The sequence below is a fragment of the Leptonychotes weddellii genome, chromosome 8 (genome assembly GCF_054177405.1).
Source record: "Leptonychotes weddellii isolate Sample4059 chromosome 8, ASM5417740v2, whole genome shotgun sequence".
NCBI lineage: Eukaryota > Metazoa > Chordata > Mammalia > Carnivora > Phocidae > Leptonychotes > Leptonychotes weddellii.
Genome location: NC_138376.1, coordinates 81,216,896 through 81,236,762, shown reverse-complemented (window position 1 = coordinate 81,236,762; position 19,867 = coordinate 81,216,896). Strand labels below are relative to the sequence as shown.

The following is a 19,867-nucleotide window of genomic DNA, read 5'->3' as shown; positions in this document are numbered from 1 at the left end:
AACATATACTAGAGATTTAGGGTATATTTTGATCTGTTAGAAGAAACTATCTCAAAATTTTAAGGAGAGAACAACCTCTATATATATGCCAAAAATATGGGTAACTACTATGAAGGGATAGAATATGACTCTAAAAATGAAAAATAAAAATGTTTTTTTAAAAAAGGGATTGATAAGATGTTGGTTGAAAAAGGGAAAAAGAAATATTGAAAAGAAGAAAAAAAGAAAAAAAGACAGTTAAAAAAAATTAACTTTGAAAGACTAAAGAATCATGGTAAAAAAGCCATGAATTCTATGTGTAGTATTCCCCGAGCGCTGGAGTTCTGCCGTTCTCATTGATCGGTGAACTTGGTCTTGGCTGGCTGTTCTGGCTGATCTTCTGGGGGAGGGGCCTGTTGCCATGGTTTCCAAAAGTCTTTGCCGGAGGCGGAATTGCCCCGCCCTTGCCCTGTCCAGGCTAAGTAATCTGCTTGGGTTGCTCTCCAGAGCTTTTGTTCCCTATGAGCTGTCCGTACAGCTTTGGAGGCGGAGAGTGAAAATGGCGGCCTCCCAATCTCCGCCTCGGAGGAGCCAAGAACTCGGCCCCGCTCCTCAGTGAGCCCCCAGAGAAAAGCAGTCAGTCACTCCCGTCTCCCCTGTCTCCGGCCGCACTCCATGCTCACCCGGCCTATGACCGAGTGTTTCTATCTCTGGCACCCGACCCCATGTGGAGTCTCCAAACCCAGCAGATCCCTGCGGTGCACTCCCGCGCGGCTCCTCCCGGGGAAGGAAGGTGAGTCTCCCCGGTTCTGCCGCTTGTGGGGTCCCTGATGGAGGAGCAGTGGCCCGACTGTGCCGTGGATCACGGTTTATGACAACCCCAAGCTGAGAGCCCACGCCTGGGCTCCGCCTCTGCAGCCGGCTTCCCTGCTCCGTTACCTGGGAGCTCTGCCACACTCAGGCACCCCCGGTCTTTCTGTGACCCCGAGGGTCCTGAGACCACACTGTCCCGCGAGGGTTCCACCCCCCGCTTAGCCACCGGACTGACGTCCCTCAATGGAGCAGACTTCTAAAAGTTCCAATTTTGTGCTCCGCGGCTCTATCACTTGCCAGAAGCGGCTGACAGAGGTCCCTCCCCCGCCGTCTGTCCTCCCAAATATCACCTCTGATTCACTTCTCCGCACGTCCTACCTTCCAGAAAGTGGTCGCTTTTCTGATGAGAGAGTTGTTGCTCTTCTTTTCTTCGATCTCCTGTTGAGTTTGTAGGTGTTCAGAATGGTTTGATCCCTATCCAGCTGAATTCCTGAGAGGAGACGAAATCCAGGTCTCCTACTCCTCCGCCATCTTGCTCCACCCCCTCTGTTCCTATTTTATTTAGGTTTTCTTTCCCCCCTCAGGAATCGGAGTTGAATTTTGTCAAATGCCATTTAGTATATATGGAGAGATAATATGGTTTCTATCTTTGATTTATTAATATGGTATATTAGCTTTGCTCACTTAAAAATACATTCTCAAATACTTAAAATTAAATGTGTTATTATTCATGCCTAATGTTTTATAAAATACTTTATGCACTGCTTCTCCCTTGGGTGGCCTTTTTTATTATTACACAGTGTTATGTTGCATACTTGTAACTGTTGCCATAAGTGGAACTTCCTTTTTGTTTAAAGGCATGATAAATAAAATGAAGCTGAGAATTTGATCTGACCAGTGGGCTGAAGGTGCCCTTCAGCATGGTGAAAGAAGTAGGGCTAGATCTGAGCTGACTTTCTCATGGTCCTGTTTTCTTATTATTTTTTTATTTTGTCCTCAAAGAATGATGGAAGGAAAACGATTATGGTATGGGTAGCAGGAAGAAAGTGTTTGAGTTACTTAATCCTTCTGGATGGATTTTAGTTTGCTTGAAGTTTCAAAGAAATACCATAAAGTGAACATTGTTTTATGTACTTTGTTCATCATTCTTATCCTCAGGGAGCCACCTGCCTAGAGCAGACTGGTCTGGTAGGTCAGCCTCTAGCTCCTTGTACCTACTGAGCACTTGAAATGTGGCTAGTGATGTGCTCTAAGTGTAAAATACTCACTGATTTTGAAAACTTAGCATAAAAAAATAAAAATATCTCAATTTTATATTGATTATATGTTGAAATAATATTTTAGATATATTGAGATAGATAAAATACGTCATTAAGATTAATTTCACCTGTTTCTTTTCACTTTTTTTAATGTAACTACTAGCAAATTTTAAATTGCATATGCTTACATTATATTTTTATTGGACATCACTGGTCTAGAGGTAGTAGGTATGTATACACTTATAGATACTAAAATGATTTTCATAATTTAAGAAGATAAATTAAATAAACTACACTTCTATACTCCCTTATGTACTTGTTTCTTCTTATGGGAATAAATTTGGATGGATAATGGATCCAGTCATACTCCATTTTAATGGGTTACCTCCTCTGTGATTTTTTTATTTAACTGTTTTTTTTTTTTAAAGATTTTATTTATTTATTTGAGAGAGAGAGAATGAGAGAGAGCCTGAGAGGGAGGAGGGTCAGAGGGAGAAGCAGACTCCCCGCTGAGCAGGGAGCCTGATGCGGGACTCGATCCCGGGACTCCAGGATCATGACCTGAGCCGAAGGCAGTCGCTTAACCAACTGAGCCACCCAGGCGCCCCATATTTAACTGTTTCTAAGAGAATGCAGTTTCTTCATTATGCCCTTGACATTTCCACATAAGTTAAAGGCAATAAGCTTCTGGTGTTTTGGAATACCAGCACTCAAGAACTTATGTGAATATAGAAAGGAGTTAGTTTGGGGGTGCAAGTTTCTAATTTTGCCTTATCCTACAAATAAATTTTAATAGAAGTGTCTAGTACTTCAGCATTTCTTATATTTTTCCCGCCATTACCCTAGAACAGCAGTTCCCACCTCCTTAGCTCCCTTTAGGTAGCACTAGGGTTTAGCTTCTTTTAGTTCTGTCTTAATGCAATAGCCTGAGTGTTTTAAAATAGTTCATTTCTTAACTCTTCTATTCTTCACAAGCCAAAACAATTAAATTACTCCTAAAGCATTTTTGTAAAATCCTGGCTTTGTTGCATTTTTTTTTAGGAAAATCATATCACAGAAGATATTGGAATATCGACTTGGAAGAAACAGACTTTTCTCTCCCATGGAGCCTTATTAGCAAAGAGCTGCCAAGCTGCCATGGAATTAGCAAAGCATGATGCTGACGTTCAGGATATGGCATTTCAGTATGGGAAGCACATGGCCATGAGTCATAAGGTATTTGCACATTTTCTCTTTTTCCAGTACTTAAATAGCTAAAAGGATACATAAGAAACTTCTTGCCGTTTAATAAGCTGCTTTTATATCTCAAAAAAAAATGTTTATTGTGCACTTAAAATCTATCAGCCATCGATGGTGATTGTTACATAATATAAACAGTATGATTGGTAAGTACTGTGTAACTCTGATAGAAAGCGACAACTTACACCGTATTTATGATGCTTGTCTTTTCTTACTACCTGAAAGGGTTCTTAAGAGAACTCTTACAAATTATTAAATAACATGTAATGTTGCCATTTACAGAATGAAAGTATATTTGCATTTTTGTTACAGTTCCCTTATGTACAGTTTCTTAGGTAAAACAAATTATGGAAAGTTAGGAGATTTAGAAATAAACTGAGTAAAATTGAAAGCTTTAATTCTAATAATTGACTCTTTTGAATGGACATTATGAAATATAAAAAGTTTCAGGTTAGCTGTTATATTGCTGTCTCTGTATATATGTAACTTAAAAATTCCATTTGACACATATTTCTTAAATGTTACTTAAATAGCTCTTGAGAGAGGAGAAAATATATACATATGTTACAGATACGTAAAATATCTCCAGATGAGTTTTGATATATTTTATTAAATCTTAAATTTAATATTTAATATTAAGCAATTACATTTACTAAAACTTTATTTAAATTATTGCTTTAACTTAAAAAGTAAAACAAAGTCTGCTGCCAGATAGAAGAGGAAATGTGTCAGGGAAAAATTATTTTAAAGAATTTTAAAGGTTATTGTTAATCATATGAACTGTTCTTTTGCTTATTAGAGTTCATCTAAAAGCTGTATTCCTTTAGCTTCATTTTTCACTGCATTAACTGGTGCTTTCTGAAATGACTAAAACGTACTAGTATGTATGCATTTTACTAATTTAATTCTTTTGACTACTTCTCCTAGATAAATTCTGATCTCCAGCCTTTTATTAAAGAAAAGACCAGTGACTCCATGGCTTTTAATCTAAACTCAGCTCCTATAGTCTTACATCAGGAGTTTCTTGGAAGAGATTTGTGGATTAAGCAGATTGGAGAGGTAAAACAAAATTATTCCTATCTTAGGTATCAGTAGAGTAGTATTTAGTTGATTTTGGAACATAATTGATATTTCATGATGAGCTAAGCCATATAAGAGCATTTTCATATAACAGGTAACATTCTTACTTTATAATCTGCATTTTTAAGAGGCAAATGTTAGTTAAAAGTTAGGGATTGAAATACTGTTTTCTTATTATCTGAGTTCTTAGAATACTGCAACACAAAACCAGTTCCTGTGATGGATGCTAATTAACTCAGAGGATTTTTTTTTTTTTTTCCCTAAAGGCTTTCAAAAATTGGGCTATGATAATAGCACCACCCTTTAACTGACGGCAATTTCCCATCTGCAGACTCTAGCACAAGCTGCAGAATTCCAGAAGCTCCGTCTGTCAGCTCATTGGGTTATTTTAAAACAAACTTGGACCCTGAATATTCCAATTCTGAGGTATTATCAAAGAAAAAAAGCATGGTAAAGTCAGAGGGGAAAAGGGGCTTATATTGGGTGAATTTCCTACTTTTTTGCAGGAGAGAAGGTATAAAAGATGAGAAGGAATTTTTTTTTTAATTTTCTTTTAATCCAGGAATTCTAGAATGATAAAGTATTGACCTTTTACCTAAAACTTCATGGAGTTTATTTAGCTTTGTGGTTCTAATCGATTGGGTTAATGTGAGACTGGACTTGGGGAACTGTGTGCCTACACAGCTGAGGGTGGGGATGGCAGCCATGCTTAAAGCAAAGAGAGCCTACATGATATCCGCTTTTGGAATGATAAGATTTTCCCTCTGCTAACCCTCTTCCCTTATTGGCTTTCAAAATGCCATCAGCCAGCTTAAAATCCCTCATATTCACCTGGTAGAAAATGAGAGGATTCATTTCTGGGGAAACTGTCAAGCCGAAGGGGAAAAGACCTATGGACCTTGGTGCTTGGGGCTCCCTTGTGTCATATCCCTGACCAGGCCTCCTACAGGGAGGCCCACCAGTTGACAAGCCTCAGAGTATCCAAGTGCACAGAATATCCAACTGAAATAGAGTAGGTAATAGAGGACCCCTGGAATTTTTTTTTTTTTTTAAAGATTTTATTTATTTATTTGAGAGAGAGAGAATGAGAGACAGAGAGCACGAGAGGGAAGAGGGTCAGAGGGAGAAACAGACCCCTTGCTGAGCAGAGAGCCCGATGCGGGACTCGATCCCGGGACTCCAGGATCATGACCTGAGCCGAAGGCAGTCGTTTAACCAACTGAGCCACCCAGGCGCCCCAGACCCCTGGAATTTGAGAAAAGCCTGTGCCATGAGGGAATGAGTCAAAAGCAAACTGATGAAAACAGAACTTGGAGGAAACAGACCAGTGAAGAAAGAACAACATTCCAAAAGCACTATAATCAATCTACTCAATGAGAAAAGAAATTAAATTCATGAAATAAGAACATGTGATACATAAAAAGGGACAATCCAAGAATAAGAAATCAGAATCATAAAATATAAAAATATGAAAGCAGTTTTTTTAAATCAGAAGAATAGAAGATACAAATGAGAAAATTTCCCAGAAAGTTGAACAAAAAGTCAACAGAAAAGATAAGAAAATTAGAGAACCAATTCGACAGATCCTATATTTATTAGGAGTCCCAGAGAGAGAAAACCGAAAATGGAGGTGAGAAAATTAACAACAAAAAATTGTAAAGAAAAGTCCTGAGAATTGAAGGACCTAAGTTTCCAAATTGAAATAGTGCCCTAAATAATTAATTTTAAAAGACTCACACCAAGTCTCATCATTATCACATTTTGAAACAATGGGGATGAAAAGAGAACCTAATACTTCTAGGAAGAAAAAGAAAAACCTACCCTACAAAGGATCGAGAATCAGAAAGGCCTCCCAGTAGTGACACTGAAAGCTTCAAGACAATGGACTAACAGCTTCAACATTCAAAGAGAAAATTTTTTTCCAACTTAAACTTTTATGACTGTCAGATTATCAAGTGTGGTGTTAAATAAAGACAATTCAAAACAGATACACAAAGTCTCGAAAAACTTTACCTCCCAAGCATCTTTTTTCAAGAGATGTATTTTGGGTGATGTGTTTTATTAAGACAAGGAAGTAACCAAGAAAGAGAAAGACATGGAACCTAGGAACTAGGGGATCCAGACATAAGCTGGAGGCAGTGGGAATTCCCGGGACAACATGAAAGGAAGAATAATAAACAATAATAATGCCAACAATAAGAGCACTTACTGTGTGCCAAGCACTCTACTAATGAGGAGCCTGAGGCATGAGAAATTAACTTGCACACAGTCACACAGCCAGCGAGTAGTGGAGCCAGGATGCAAACCCAGGCAGCCTTGCCACAGGGCTCACATCCTTCAGTAACAAGTGACATGCCACACTGTCTCTCCTCCAAGCTCGTCCTAGGCTGATGGGTATGCCTCCAGTCCAGATTGGAACAAGAGGACAGAGATCTCTAGGAGAAATTTTTCTAAGGAAAACAATGGAACTAATGTGCTTGACCATATTGAGGATTTTTTTTTTAAGATTTTATTTATTGGGGCGCCTGGGTGGCTCAGTCGTTAAGCGTCTGCCTTTGGCTCAGGTCATGATCCCAGGGTCCTGGGATCGAGCCCCGCATTGGGCTTCCTGCTCAGTGAGAAGCCTGCTTCTCCCTCTCCCACTCCCCCTGCTTGTGTTCCCTCTCTCACTGTGTCTGTCTCTGTCAAATAAATAAATAAAATCTTCAAAAAAATATATATATATTTTTTAATTTATTTGAGAGAGAGAGCATGAATGGGGGAAGGGACAGAAAGAGAAGGAGAAGCAGACTCCTAACTGAGCAGAGAGCCAAACGCAGGGCTCGATCCCAGGACCCCGAGATCATGACCTGAGCTGAAGGCAGACACTTAACCTACTGAGCCACCCAGGCGCCCTGACCGTGTTGAGAATTAAAGACAAATTAACAATAGATACATGGAAAACTAAGTGTTGCTGTTTAAAATAACCATGTAATTATGTTCTTGAATTTTGAGTCAGGAGTTTGGACAGCACACAGAGATGACTACTCTATAACGTCTGGGGCCTCAGCTGGAATGACCCACAGGCTGGAGGTGACTCAGCAGTGCTGGGCACTGGAATCATCTGGAGACTCAGCTCACACTGGCACCTGGGCTGGGATGTCAAGACCATGTTGCTGGACCAACCAGAGTGCTCACACATGGTTCCTCCATTTAGCTTGGCTTCCTTGCAGAATGGCAGCCTTAGAATAGTCAGATTTCTTACTTGCCAGCCTAGAACTCCAAACACAAATGTTCCAGCAAACAAGGTGGAAACTGCATCTTCTTCTATGACCAGCCTCAGAAGTCACACAGAGTCATTTCCATCGACTCTTATCAAACACTCACAAGCCCACCCACAATCAAGAACAGTTTGTAGACTCACCTAGCAATGGGAAAAAGGTCAAAGAATTTTGGGCCAGGTTTTAAAACAGCCACACTAAACATATGGATTAAGATAAGCAGTTATTAGCTGTTGTGAAAAAACTTTAAATGTATAAGAAAGGACATACAACATAATACTCTTCGTGGCTTAGAGAATAATATTTATACAGCATAAAAATATAAATACAGAATATTGATTGAAGCCAAAGAGTGTAATCAATGGGAGGAGGAGAGAGAAAAAGAATATGTTTCATCATATAAGAAATGTAATTATTCCTTTCATGGTAGAATCAATAAATAATGTCTGAAATTTAAAATCAAGGAAAAGCACTGTTTGAAGGTAAACAGCAGAACAAACAGCTAAACAGAGGGACACAGAACAGATAGGCTCTGGGGAGTGCTAGGTTGTTTTGTTAGGGTCTGGGGAGTACTAGGTTGTTTTGTTAGAAGTCTTAAAGTTAGCTTTTTCTTTTATTTTTTTTTTAAGATTTTATATATTTATTTGAGAGAGCGCGAGCATGAGCAGGGGGAAGGGCAGAAGGAGAAGCAGACTCCTTGCTGAGCAGGGAGCCCGATGTGAGGCTCGATCCCAGGATCCCAGGATCATGACCTGAGCCAAAGGCAGACGCTTAACTGACTGAGCCACCCAGGTGTCCCTTAAAGTTGGCTTTTTAAATACATGTGTTTGCTTTTATTTAAAAACATATAATTTAAAACTGCATATTGTTTGCTGTAGTAATTCCACTTCTAATAATCTATCCTCCAAAAAAGATCAGATGTGAACAAAGACTTACCTATTAAAATATGCACTAAAATAGTAACTCTAAAAGGAAAAAAGTGAAAATTAGTTCATTTAAAAATAGGAAGAAGGGGGCACCTGGATGGCTCAGTTGGTTAAGCATGTGCCTTTGGCTCAGGTGGTGATCCTGGAGTCCTGGGATTGAGCCACGGCATCAGGCTCCCTGCTCAGTGGGGAGCCTGCTTCTTCCTCTCCCTCTGCCACTATCCCATTCCTTCTCTCTCTCTCTCTCAAATAAATAAATAAAATCTTAAAAAAAAAATAGGAAAAAGGTTAAATGAAGTATGGTACAATGAAATATCATACAACTATTGAATATTGTATTCCTGGGGTGTATTTGTGTGTTTTTTGACAGCTGAACCAAAAATATATATACAGATGGTGTTAGTAGCTCTAATTGGGTTACATTAGAATACATTGCAGATTTACATTTTGGTTGAAAAGATCCAGCTAAATATGTTGAATGGAAGCTACCAACTCTTCCTTGGCTATTTACATATATTCATATATATATATGTATCGGAGATGTGAATTTTAAAGAAACTTCACAGAGAAGGGACATATTTAATTTTTAGTTTCTTTGCAAGCATACAAAGTCATAAATGTAGACAACATGAGAATCCAGGATTTCCTAAACAACTGGTAAAATATTCCCAAATCACTATCTCCAACTTGATTTTAACTTTTCACGGGGATATCTAGTCCAAATAGCCAATGCCTTAGTCAGTAATTCAAATCAAATAGATCTTGTCCAGAGGTCAGTAAACCCAGCCGAGATGTTGTCTGTGAGCAGATGATGTCCTGCCCACCAACCTAGGATCCCTGTGATACTATCTAGATCCTCATCCTTCAGGAAAGACTGGCAGTTTATTGCCCATCTCACAGCCCCGCCAGGCCGCTGTGGTTTTCTCCAGTAGCTTCAGGCCCTTCTTATATCTTCCTGTCTGAGTCATGAACAGGATCACCGTGAAGAGAAGATTCATCCATCTGCAACAAATAAGAACTAGGAAGTTGGTTTTTGTCACGCAAGGGGAAACATTCCTCAGGTTAAAGGCTCCTTACTTGAGTTTATTTTAATCTTCTAAATTATAATATTAATGTTTATATAAAGCTCTAGATGATGATAATGTTGTTCTGTGAATGCCCCCTTGTCAGAGTTAGGGGACACAATTAGCAAAATACTCGAGAGGGACATTCTATCCTAAATCTCAAGGAGGTTGCTTGTTAATCCTGAAATTAGTTCTAGTACTCTCTTTCCTGTTTTTCCTGATATTTACCTCCACTGCATTTTTGTGACCCTTTCCTCCCCAGGTGCTGAATTTTATTTCAGCATCTTTAAGGATAACAGTGAATTCACCTTTGAATTACCTATGGCACCTGGCATAGTGACTTACTTGGAATAGTCATCCAGTTAATATTTGTCAGAAAAGTATGTGTGGTATGGTTTTCACAGAGGTAGGCTGTTGGATGGCAGCTCTGTTTTGTTAAATAGAAAGTCAAGTTGGTATAGCAGAAATGGCCCATAGAGGACCAGGTTTTGGAAGACCTGGATTCTAGTTTGGACTCGGTTAGCATCTGTATAACTTTAATCACAGTCTTTCATGTCCTTGTTATTATTTTCTTTAAAATGATGCTGTTGAACTAGATCATTCTGAGGTCCCTTTCAGCTCTCAAATAAGTCTAAGCAATAGGTCTCTTAGGTAAGAAATGCATTATAAGAAAAATATTAATCTCTATTAGAAGCTTAATCCTAGTTTTGACACTGAGAAATGGAAAAGTCTTGCTCCCAATGTGGAAGTCACCTATGATTTCTTATTATCACATGTAAAATTACTTCCCTGCTCTACTCAGACAGGTTTGTGTCCCATCTACCCTTTCGATTTCCTGCTTGGAGAGAGTGAGATTAATGACTAGACAGGGAAGGAAAGAGGAGATCACATACCCGTAGTGCCCATTCAACATCCTTGTGAAGCCAGGAAGAAGAAACTTCAGGAATTTTTCATATCAGGCCCTGCTACCTCCTCTTCAACTCCCGAAGTCTTAAGATTAGATAGCTTAGGTAGCTGTCTTCCATCACACCTGTAAGCAGGCAGGTGCACTTGTGTGCTTGTGCACACACACACACACACACACACACCCCTTTTGTAAGAGGCAGTTAAGAGCACCAGGCCAGAACTGAAACAGCTGAAAAATATTTGTTGAACAATGTTTCCATACTAAATTCTATCTTAATTTTAAATTTAAATTTGTAGCCGCTGAAAAATAATGATCAGGTAAAAATACTGAGTGAATGGGTGATTCACCCTAGGGAGGTGAAGTCATTACTCAGTTACCATTTTGATTCCTAATAAAAGAAAGTAGAATCCTTCAGAGAACCACAGAGCTCTGACTCTCTCAGGGAGTCCAGAGGCTATTGCAGGTCAGCAAGCTTTATTTTTAATGATCCTTCTAGTTTTCTGCTGCCATTATAAGTCACTGAAGAGATAGGAATTATGATTATATTTTCCTGGCTGTTTCTGAAAGTACTGAAATGTCACTTAGTCTTGTGACATTCTGACACTGTCGTAACCGGCCATAAACTACCTTAAGTGAACTACATTTTACCAATGCTAAGCTACAACTCATGCCTAGGTATCCTGCTGTTACTTCTTATTCAAAACGTGAAGCAGAGATTGCTGGTCGAGGCTGGTGTACATAAACATAACACATGTATATTCTTAACCAAAAGAATGCACAAAGAGTCTTCATTAATGCTACCTGATATTCTTCTAATTATTTATTTTGAGTTGTTTCAAAAGGAATAATATTGACACTCTCTATCATAGAGGGTGGACAGTGTGGGCATTTGAAGGGACTATATATGAGACCACAAAGACCGAAATGGCTCTAGATATCTCCTAAATTAAAATATTTCTTAAAGTTTTCTGTTATATTTAAGGAAACAAAGTGCTTGACTACAGGAGATAGAGCAGTAAATTGCCTGTAGGTTGTCTGTGGCCTCTTAAAGAGGGGATAAAAGAAACACAAATACAAGGAATACTGTAATGATGTCACTTAGACAGCACAGAGGAAAGTCAAGAAATGATTTGAGAAATTGGTGATATCTGAGAGGGTCCTTGAAGAAGCAGATCTCGATGGCAAAGATGGGAATGGGAGGCTTCCTAGGCAACAGAAGTCATGAAAAAGGAATGCAGATGGGCAAGTGTACTGTATTCAAAGAAATACACGTATTATCGTTTGGATCGAATGTGAAAAATATAGGGCAGTATAGGGACAGGCAAAGAATTGCTCTGAAATAGTACGTAATGCCTATGTTTAAAGACTTTGGTTCAAACAAAAACATGTACATGAATGTTCAGAAGAACAACGTTTACAAGAGCCAAGAAGTGGAAACAACCCAACGTCCATCAAATGATGAATGGATAAACAAAATATAGTATGTCCATACAATGGAATATTATCCAGATGTAAAAAGGAATGAAGTATTGATACGTGCTACAGTATGACAAAAATGTTCTGGAACTAGATAGTGTTGATGGTTGCACAACATTCTGAATGTACTCAGTGCCCCTGAATTATACTCTTTAAAATAGTAAGACTCTGGATGTTTGCTTGCAGAAAACGAACTTGATTCAGGTCAGGGAGCAGACACTGAAAGTCTTTGAACCGGGTAATGCCAAGGTCTGAAATGTGTTTTAGAGAGCTATGTCTGGCTACATCCTAAAGGACAAAGGAACAAGGAAATAGTAGAAAGAAGGAGATCGGTTAGAAAGTTTTGGGGAACCTGTTGATAAGTTCGGGAGAAAAGTACCGATCAGAGTGTTGGTGACAAGAAGGCGGTTAGGTGTAAAACTCACTTCAGAGAGGGGCGCTTGGCTGGCTCAGTTGGTAGAGCATGCGACTCTTGATCTTGGGGTTGTGAGTTCAAGCCCTACCTTGGATGTAGAGATTACTTAAAATAAAATCTTTGGGGGCAAAAAAAATGCATTTCAGGGAGAAAATGTACAGGGCCTGAAAATTGGTATGATAGGGAGAAGCTGGTAGGTGTGTACTGGGGAAGGGCAGGCAGAGGCCAAAACCAGGATTTTGAATTTGGATTACAGGAACAATCGTGCCATTAATAGAAATAGAAAAGTTAAGTGGAAAAACTGGTATAAGTTTGGTTTTTGACATCGTGAGCTTGAGGTGCACCATCAAGGTTGGTGGCCATCACATTGGAACCTGGCCACTGGAGGAAACAACTCAATTCCATGTTCAGCCTGATTTCCTTGCTCATGGCCTTTCTGCAATCTGGGTAGATTCTGTCTGTGTTTGAAATTTTAAATTTCATGTCTCTTCCAGATTCCAAGAAAGCACAGCAAGAAAAAAAGGTTTGCAAAAGGATGACAAGACTTCTGAATAAAGAAAAATGTATTATGTAGATAACACAAGCCCTTCCTCTTTTTTTATTTTTTTATTTTGTAAAGGTTTTATTTGTTTATTTTGAGAAAGTGTGTGAGCAAGGAGAGGGGCAGAGAGAGAGAGAGGGAGAGAGAGAATCTCAAGCAAACTCCACACTGAGCACCAAGCTCAGCTTGGGGCTCGATCCCACAACCGTGAGATCATGACGTGAGCCGAGATCAAGAGTCGGATGCTTACCGTCTGAGCCACCCAGTCGCCCCTATCCTCCTCTTTTTTATAATTGGACACCATGACCTTCTGTGCACTTGTCTGTTGCTTCCTCTTTTCCCAGTTAGCCAGAGGAAGAGAATACAAAAAAGCTAATCCTTGAACATTCACATTTCCCTCCAAAGATTAGCTTTCCCAGGTGAAAACGAAAGTAACATCAGGTTCCCGAGAAGTCCAGTTCTAAATGGTGTTGACTTCCTTGCAGATGCCTTCTGTGCTATCTTACTAATGGGCAAGAATGATCAGGATCACAAAGAAGCCTGCCCTGTTCCTTTCTATTCTGATACCTTTCCCGCTTTGTAACTGGAAAGCTGGGTTGGTACAAGGCCTGCTTCTCCTACCAAACCAAAATTCAACTGCTTAAACTTTGGGGCTAGCAGATCTAATAGATTCTGATTTGTAAGCTTTTTTTTTTTTTTAAAGATTTATTTGAGAGAGAGAGAGAGCACAAGCAGGAGAAGGGGCAGTGGAAGAGGGAGAAGCAGATTCCCCGCTGAGCAGGGAGTCCAACACAGGGCTCCATCCCAGGACTCTGGGATCATGAACTGAGCTGAAGGCAGACACTTAACCAACTGAGCCACCCAGGTGCCCCTGATTTGTAAGCTTTCTAAATCCTCATACACTACCCAAACCATTCTAGGATGAGGATGGAGGTCCTACCCTTCCTCCCTTCCTCTGTTCCCATATAAACCTTTTCATTCATGTATAAATTAAACTCCACCTCTTCATACCAATACAAATGCACAGAGAATTTATTTTCAGTAACACCTGTCTTCTCTAAAGGAGCCAGTGATATTCCTGCAAAAGACCTTTTTTTAAATTTTTTAATTTTATCTTATTTATTTTTTTATTATTATGTTAATCACCATACATTACATCATTAGTTTTTGATGTAGTGTTCCATTATTCATTGTTTGCGTATAACACCCAGTGCTCCATGCAGTACGTGCCCTCTTTAATACCCATCACCAGGCTAACCCATCCCCCACCCCCCTCCCCTCTAGAACCCTCAGTTTGTTTCTCAGAGTCCATAGTCTCTCATGGTTCATCTCCCGCTCCGATTTCCGCCCCTTCTTTCTTCCCTTCCTGCTATCTTCTTCTTTTTTTTTTTTTAACATATAATGTATTGACCTTTAAAGTGTCATTGTTTTTGCAGCCACCAAAGTAATCTTTTACTCAAACAAGGATTATTAATGGATGATGGGTTAAGACAATTGGATGAATGGTTAGAAGGGAATCAAATAGTCACATGGATTCAAAGCGTCCCACAGATTACTTATTAAATACAAAGGGAAGCAGTGAACAAACTTAGTTTTACCAATAATGAGACAAACATATTGTATGACTCCTGATGTAATGAAGAAGTATACAGCATCATGTATGTAGTTATCTTGCCAAAAAAAAAGTTTTCGTTTAATCTAATCATGAGAAAACACTCAGACAAATCCAGGATAAGGGACATTCTCCAAGGCAGTTGACCTGGACTCTTAAAAAATGCTAGTATTATGAAAGACAGAAAAGGTATTGTGTAGGGACTCTTGTAGATTAGAAGAGATTTAAAAGCCATGACATCCAAAGAGAATGTATGATTTCTAATTTGATCTTGGATCGGGATAAAAACAGCTCTGAACGACACTATTGATTGAACTGGAAACATTTGAATACAGACTTCTTAGACATTATAGGAAGCGTTAAACTTGCTGGATGTGATAATGGGTTTGTGGTTATGCAGGAGAACATCGTTGTTCTTAGGAGATAAATGCTGAAGTATTCAGGGATGAGACATGATGTCTACAGCTTCCTCTCAGATAAGCAGCAAATGATCATCTAAACAGAAAGCAAAGATGACAAAATATTAGCAATTGGTTAATGTGGGTGGAGGGCAAATGGGTGTCCATGATGTTCTCTCCTCAAACTAAAAAGTTTGAAGAGGAAAAAAATAAAAGTTTGAGGAGAAAGGTAGTTTTCCTTAAAATTTTAAAAAGAGAATCTCTCTTTAAAAATGACTGTTATTCCCAAATATAGCTGCTAGCATTTGGGAAGAATAACATGATAAGTAGAGATGATCCGTCTCTAGCAATTTCTGGACTCCCTGCTGTGGAATATTAGTTTTCTATTTTTAGAAAAAGGTTTCTCCATATCCAGCCTTCAAGTCCAGATAGTAGTAGTTGAAAATTGGGAACAGTTCATTTATGTCATCCAATCCTTCTTTGTTACCTGACTTATAAGAAAGCATTTGTTTCTTAAAAGACCGTATTGTACATCCATTACTTACCAACAGGGAATCTGCCTTTGGTCCGCTGAGACTGGTATATAAACCTTTGGAATTAATCCCTCTGTGCATCCTCTCACTCAGAGTGCTGGCTTTTTTTTTTTTTTTTTTTTGCTTTTGTACAGAATATTGTTTTACAGTGTTCACTGTAGTTTTCTGAGGAGGCCTCTGGTGTCATGAGCACTGGCACACTATCTTGTCTATTTTCACATTTTTTTTTTTTTTTTAAGATAAAACAAGGTTCAAACCACACATTCTCTGTGAACTGCTAAAGACTGGGAAAAATTACTTTCTTTTCTCCTGACCTGGATTGACAAGAAGCACACCTACAGGAGGCAAAAAGATGAGTGAATCCCTTTTAAAGACCCTAGTAATGAAGCCCACGGGGAATTGTCGTGTATGGGAGAATTTACAGTGGCTTCTGGAGATGAACAGTGTGGCAGGAAGAGGTTCAGGACTGCTGGCTGTTGAAATACAGTCTGGATTTATTTTATATCAGCCTATTTTGGGCTCCAGTGAGAAAGTTATTTTATATCTTGCTCTGCTAGAAATATACATGATAAGTGGCAGATGTCAGAAAAAGAGGGGAAAGTTATAACACTCCATTCTCCTTGAGACTTAAGGAGTTTATATAGTTGTTCTCGTTTAGCCTTTGAAGTAAACCCTGATGCATACAGAAGAATAAATTGAAAAGATCATTAGACACAGTCTAAACCAGTGATCTTCAAATGAGTCAGAAACTCAGGGCGAGGGTACTGCGTTTTTAACAAACTATCTATGTGATTCCGATAGCCAGTCCAGCATTTGTGAGAGCCCAACATTTGGGAACATAGAGTCTAGTAAATACTCTTATTTTACAGATAAGAAAATGAAGATGCACAGAAAATTTTTTAAATTGTTGGAGGTATTAATGTATTATGGGCTAGAAACCATATTTTCTGACACCCAGCATATCCCATCTTCCCAGGAGGTCACAGTGCTTATTGGAGTGGTCACCATCAAGATATTAGCCACTTGCTTTCCTCCATAGACAAGGTGTCCTTAGCACCCTAAGCTTTGAGTTGTGGCTCTTGAAATGTCCTGAGGTGTCTGTTCCGGGCTCTTTCTACTTCAACACACTGCTTTCAAGGTTGAGGCACTTAATTAAACTAAACTGCTGTGTCTATGAGAAGGCTACTAGATCACCCTTCTCTATTCTATCTTTTTGTTGTTTGATTTTCATGAATTCTTTGAATTTATATTCCATAGATTTCCATCCTTAGCCTACTTATAAACAGCAGTTGGGCAGTAAAGTGAACATATGGTATTGTTCAATACAGGTAAAAATGATTTGTCAAATATCAGCTAATGGTTCCACATTAACTACATCCTGGCACTCTGAATCTAAACACCCAACTTTCCTAGAACTAGGAGTGAGTATGATGAACTTGGCTTCGTAAGTTTCCTGAATAGACAGGACATAACCAACATATATAAAGAAAAAGCACTTATCCATCTATGCGTTCATTCCCCAGATATTATTGGCCATGTGCTCTATACTAATCCTGATCTAGACATGGAATACAGTTGTGAGCAGGAGAGAAAGTTGGTCTATTTTCATAGAGCCTAAGTCCTAGAGGGAGATTGTATGTGAAGCCCATTTAAACAAGGCTGTGCAACCCCTAGAATATAAGCTTCATGAGGGCGGAGATTTTTATCTGTTCTGTTCGTGGCTCCTTCTCCAGTGCCTAGGCAGTACCTGACACATGGGAGGTGCCTGGTGAATTTAGTGAATGAACAATCATCTGATCAAACAGAAACTATGGCCCCTCCCAAATTAACTGTTTCACAAAAAGAAATAGAATAAGTAATGTTTAATGAGAAGTATTATTTATAGAGGGGATTAAATCATCATTTCCATTGGTTTCTACTGTGCTGTATTTTTATAACCTCTAAAAGCCTTTTGTGAAAAAAATTTTGTATCCGAATGTGTATACTCTTAGGCGTGTAGATGACCTATGTAGATATTAACACACATGGCTGGAAATACATACATATTATATACCTATAAAGATTTAAGTAGTCATAATATTTGTTTTATAAAATAACTCATACTTTTAGGTACAAGCTAAAGCAGTCAAGGATGAAATGGTTTCACAGAACTAGGATGTTTGTTGTGATAAAATAAAAAGGACATTTAGGAGAGCTGTGTTATCAACAGCTGACGTCTGTTCAGGTTGTAAGGGCTGTGGTGGTCGTCATTTTATGGAGGCTTCTAATCTCTCAGCTTTCAAAACATTGAAGAGCTGATACTGAACAGATGTGGATTCCATACATGGTGATTCTCTGCCACCGTCTCCAACAAAGTCTATCTCTACTGGTTGAAAGGGTGGTAACCAAGCTAGCAATACAAAATAAAATGAGAGAGTATGAAAATAGCTTGTGATTGATAAAGCACAAGTACCTCAAAATAATAGAATTCTCTAAGATAATTAGTTTATAATCCAAGTAGGGAAAATTGGTTTTATAAAAATTTCTGATAGGACCACTCTAATGTTCTTATCTATGAACAACATTACATTCCTTCTTCCTACCTGAGGAAACAGCTGTTGGGATTTTGTTTTTGTTTTTGTTTTTGTTTTTATGAGACAGACTGGAAACTGACCTAAAACCTCCAAAAGGAAAAGTCTACCCTAAGTCATTGTAAATTATATCATTTCTCCCTCTCTCCTTACCTTGCAATCTCAAGATACAAAAGCTCCTCAACTTCCTAGCCTTCAACAAATACCACTTTCAACACTTTTAACATACCTTTTCTGTTAAACACTGAAAGATAAGAATGTTGAAAGATGCTGAATGTTGAGCTGGTTAGAACAGGAACAGAATTGAAAGTAGTGAGGAAATGGCAAACTTGTTGTGGAAATGAGTTGTTTGACAGGAACAATTCTGTAGAGCTCCCAGTTTGTGCATCATTTGAAAAGTCCTGTGCTGGAGCAATCCATACTAATCAGCAAGAGACAAGAGAAAGGATGAACAATTGAAAAGGTGGGAAGCTTGTGATCACAGGATCAACCTCAATGTCAGCTATCTCTTAACCTAAAATGAATTTAAGAGACAGCTGGGAGTTTGAGAACTCAAAGACTAAGCAAATTGTGAAATGCTGTTGCTAAAATTTTGGTCACAAGCCATGGATTATTACTTGGATCAAAGCCAGTTCCTGTTTGCGTACTGACAAAGTTTAGTAGCTAGGTCATGAGTACATCTATACAGACATGCTCAAGGGCTCCCTATGAACTGCAGATATTATAGTGGAGAAAGAGGGATTTTCAGTGTAGACAAAACTATTTTGGGAGAAGATGTCCACAGACACACAAGTCAATATAAAATATCTGAGCAGAGAGAAGAATAAGCCTAGTTTTTACATTTCTGCAAGAACTGACTCCTATTCCTTGTGGCATAATGCATCTCAGGATTAAGTTCAAACTCTTCGTAGTTCACTGAAAATCTAGATCCCTAAAAAATTTGAAGAGCAGATTGAAAACTCCAAATTCTTTGTTATATTACATTGGTTGCAGAAGCCTTTTGTGTCATAGAAAACATTCAAGTCACGATTTTAACTTAGAGTGGTTTGTGATGGTGCTAATACCTGAGCAGTGTCTTCTAAGTTACTTATTATGAAAATAAGAAAAACAAAATGCAGGCATCTTTGTATAAATTTTTTAAAAGATTATAAAGAAGCAAGAAGAGTCAGGACCAATGTTACATAAACATCTTTTCTCTCAAGTAGTAATTTGACTTAGGAACAAAATGGTCTCAAGACCTAACCTATTTGCAAATTGAACAGTTCTTACTCTGTGCAGAGGTAGCAGGAGTTTTATCCTGAAGTCTACAAAAATGAGCTGATATATCAACAAAGATTAATACATTGACTGTCTCTATCATGTTAAGATATTATATATAATACATTTGAGTATATGTGTTAATTTTAAATTTTTAAAGTTTTTTTTTTATTTTTTTTTTTAAAGATTTTATTTATTTATTCATGAGAGAGAGGCAGAGGGAGGAGCAGGCTCCCAAGAAGCAGGGAGCCCGATGCGGGACTCGATCCCAGGACCCTGAGATCATGACCTGAGCCGAAGGCAGACGCTTAACTATCTGAGCCACCCAGGCGCCCAATTTTAAATTTTTAATAACTAAAATATTTTAAATAAAGTCTGACCCCATATAGAATGTCTTTTTTTTTTTTTTAAGATTTATTTTATTTTAGAGAGAGAGAAAGTGCTGGGGGCAGGGGGGGCACGCAGAAGGAGAGAGAGAATCCCAAACACACTCCATGCTGAGCGTGGAGCCCTGTGTGGGGCTCACTCGATCTCACAG

The 19,867-nt window shown here is 38.7% G+C and overlaps 1 protein-coding gene across 7 annotated transcripts in view; it reads left to right on the top strand.

Moving 5' to 3' along the window:
- Positions 1–19,867, top strand: part of PDSS2 (decaprenyl diphosphate synthase subunit 2) — a 269,730-nt gene that overhangs the window by 190,966 nt on the left and 58,897 nt on the right. For 6 of the 7 annotated variants that reach the window (XM_081828740.1, XM_081828742.1, XM_081828739.1 and 3 more), the window contains 2 exons: positions 3,093–3,266; positions 4,218–4,349. In XM_081828740.1, the coding sequence (XP_081684866.1) occupies positions 3,093–3,266; positions 4,218–4,349 (306 nt within the window). Of the gene's footprint in view, positions 1–3,092; positions 3,267–4,217; positions 4,350–15,741; positions 19,691–19,867 lie in introns of those variants that run through there. The other variant, XM_081828744.1, reaches the window with a different exon arrangement.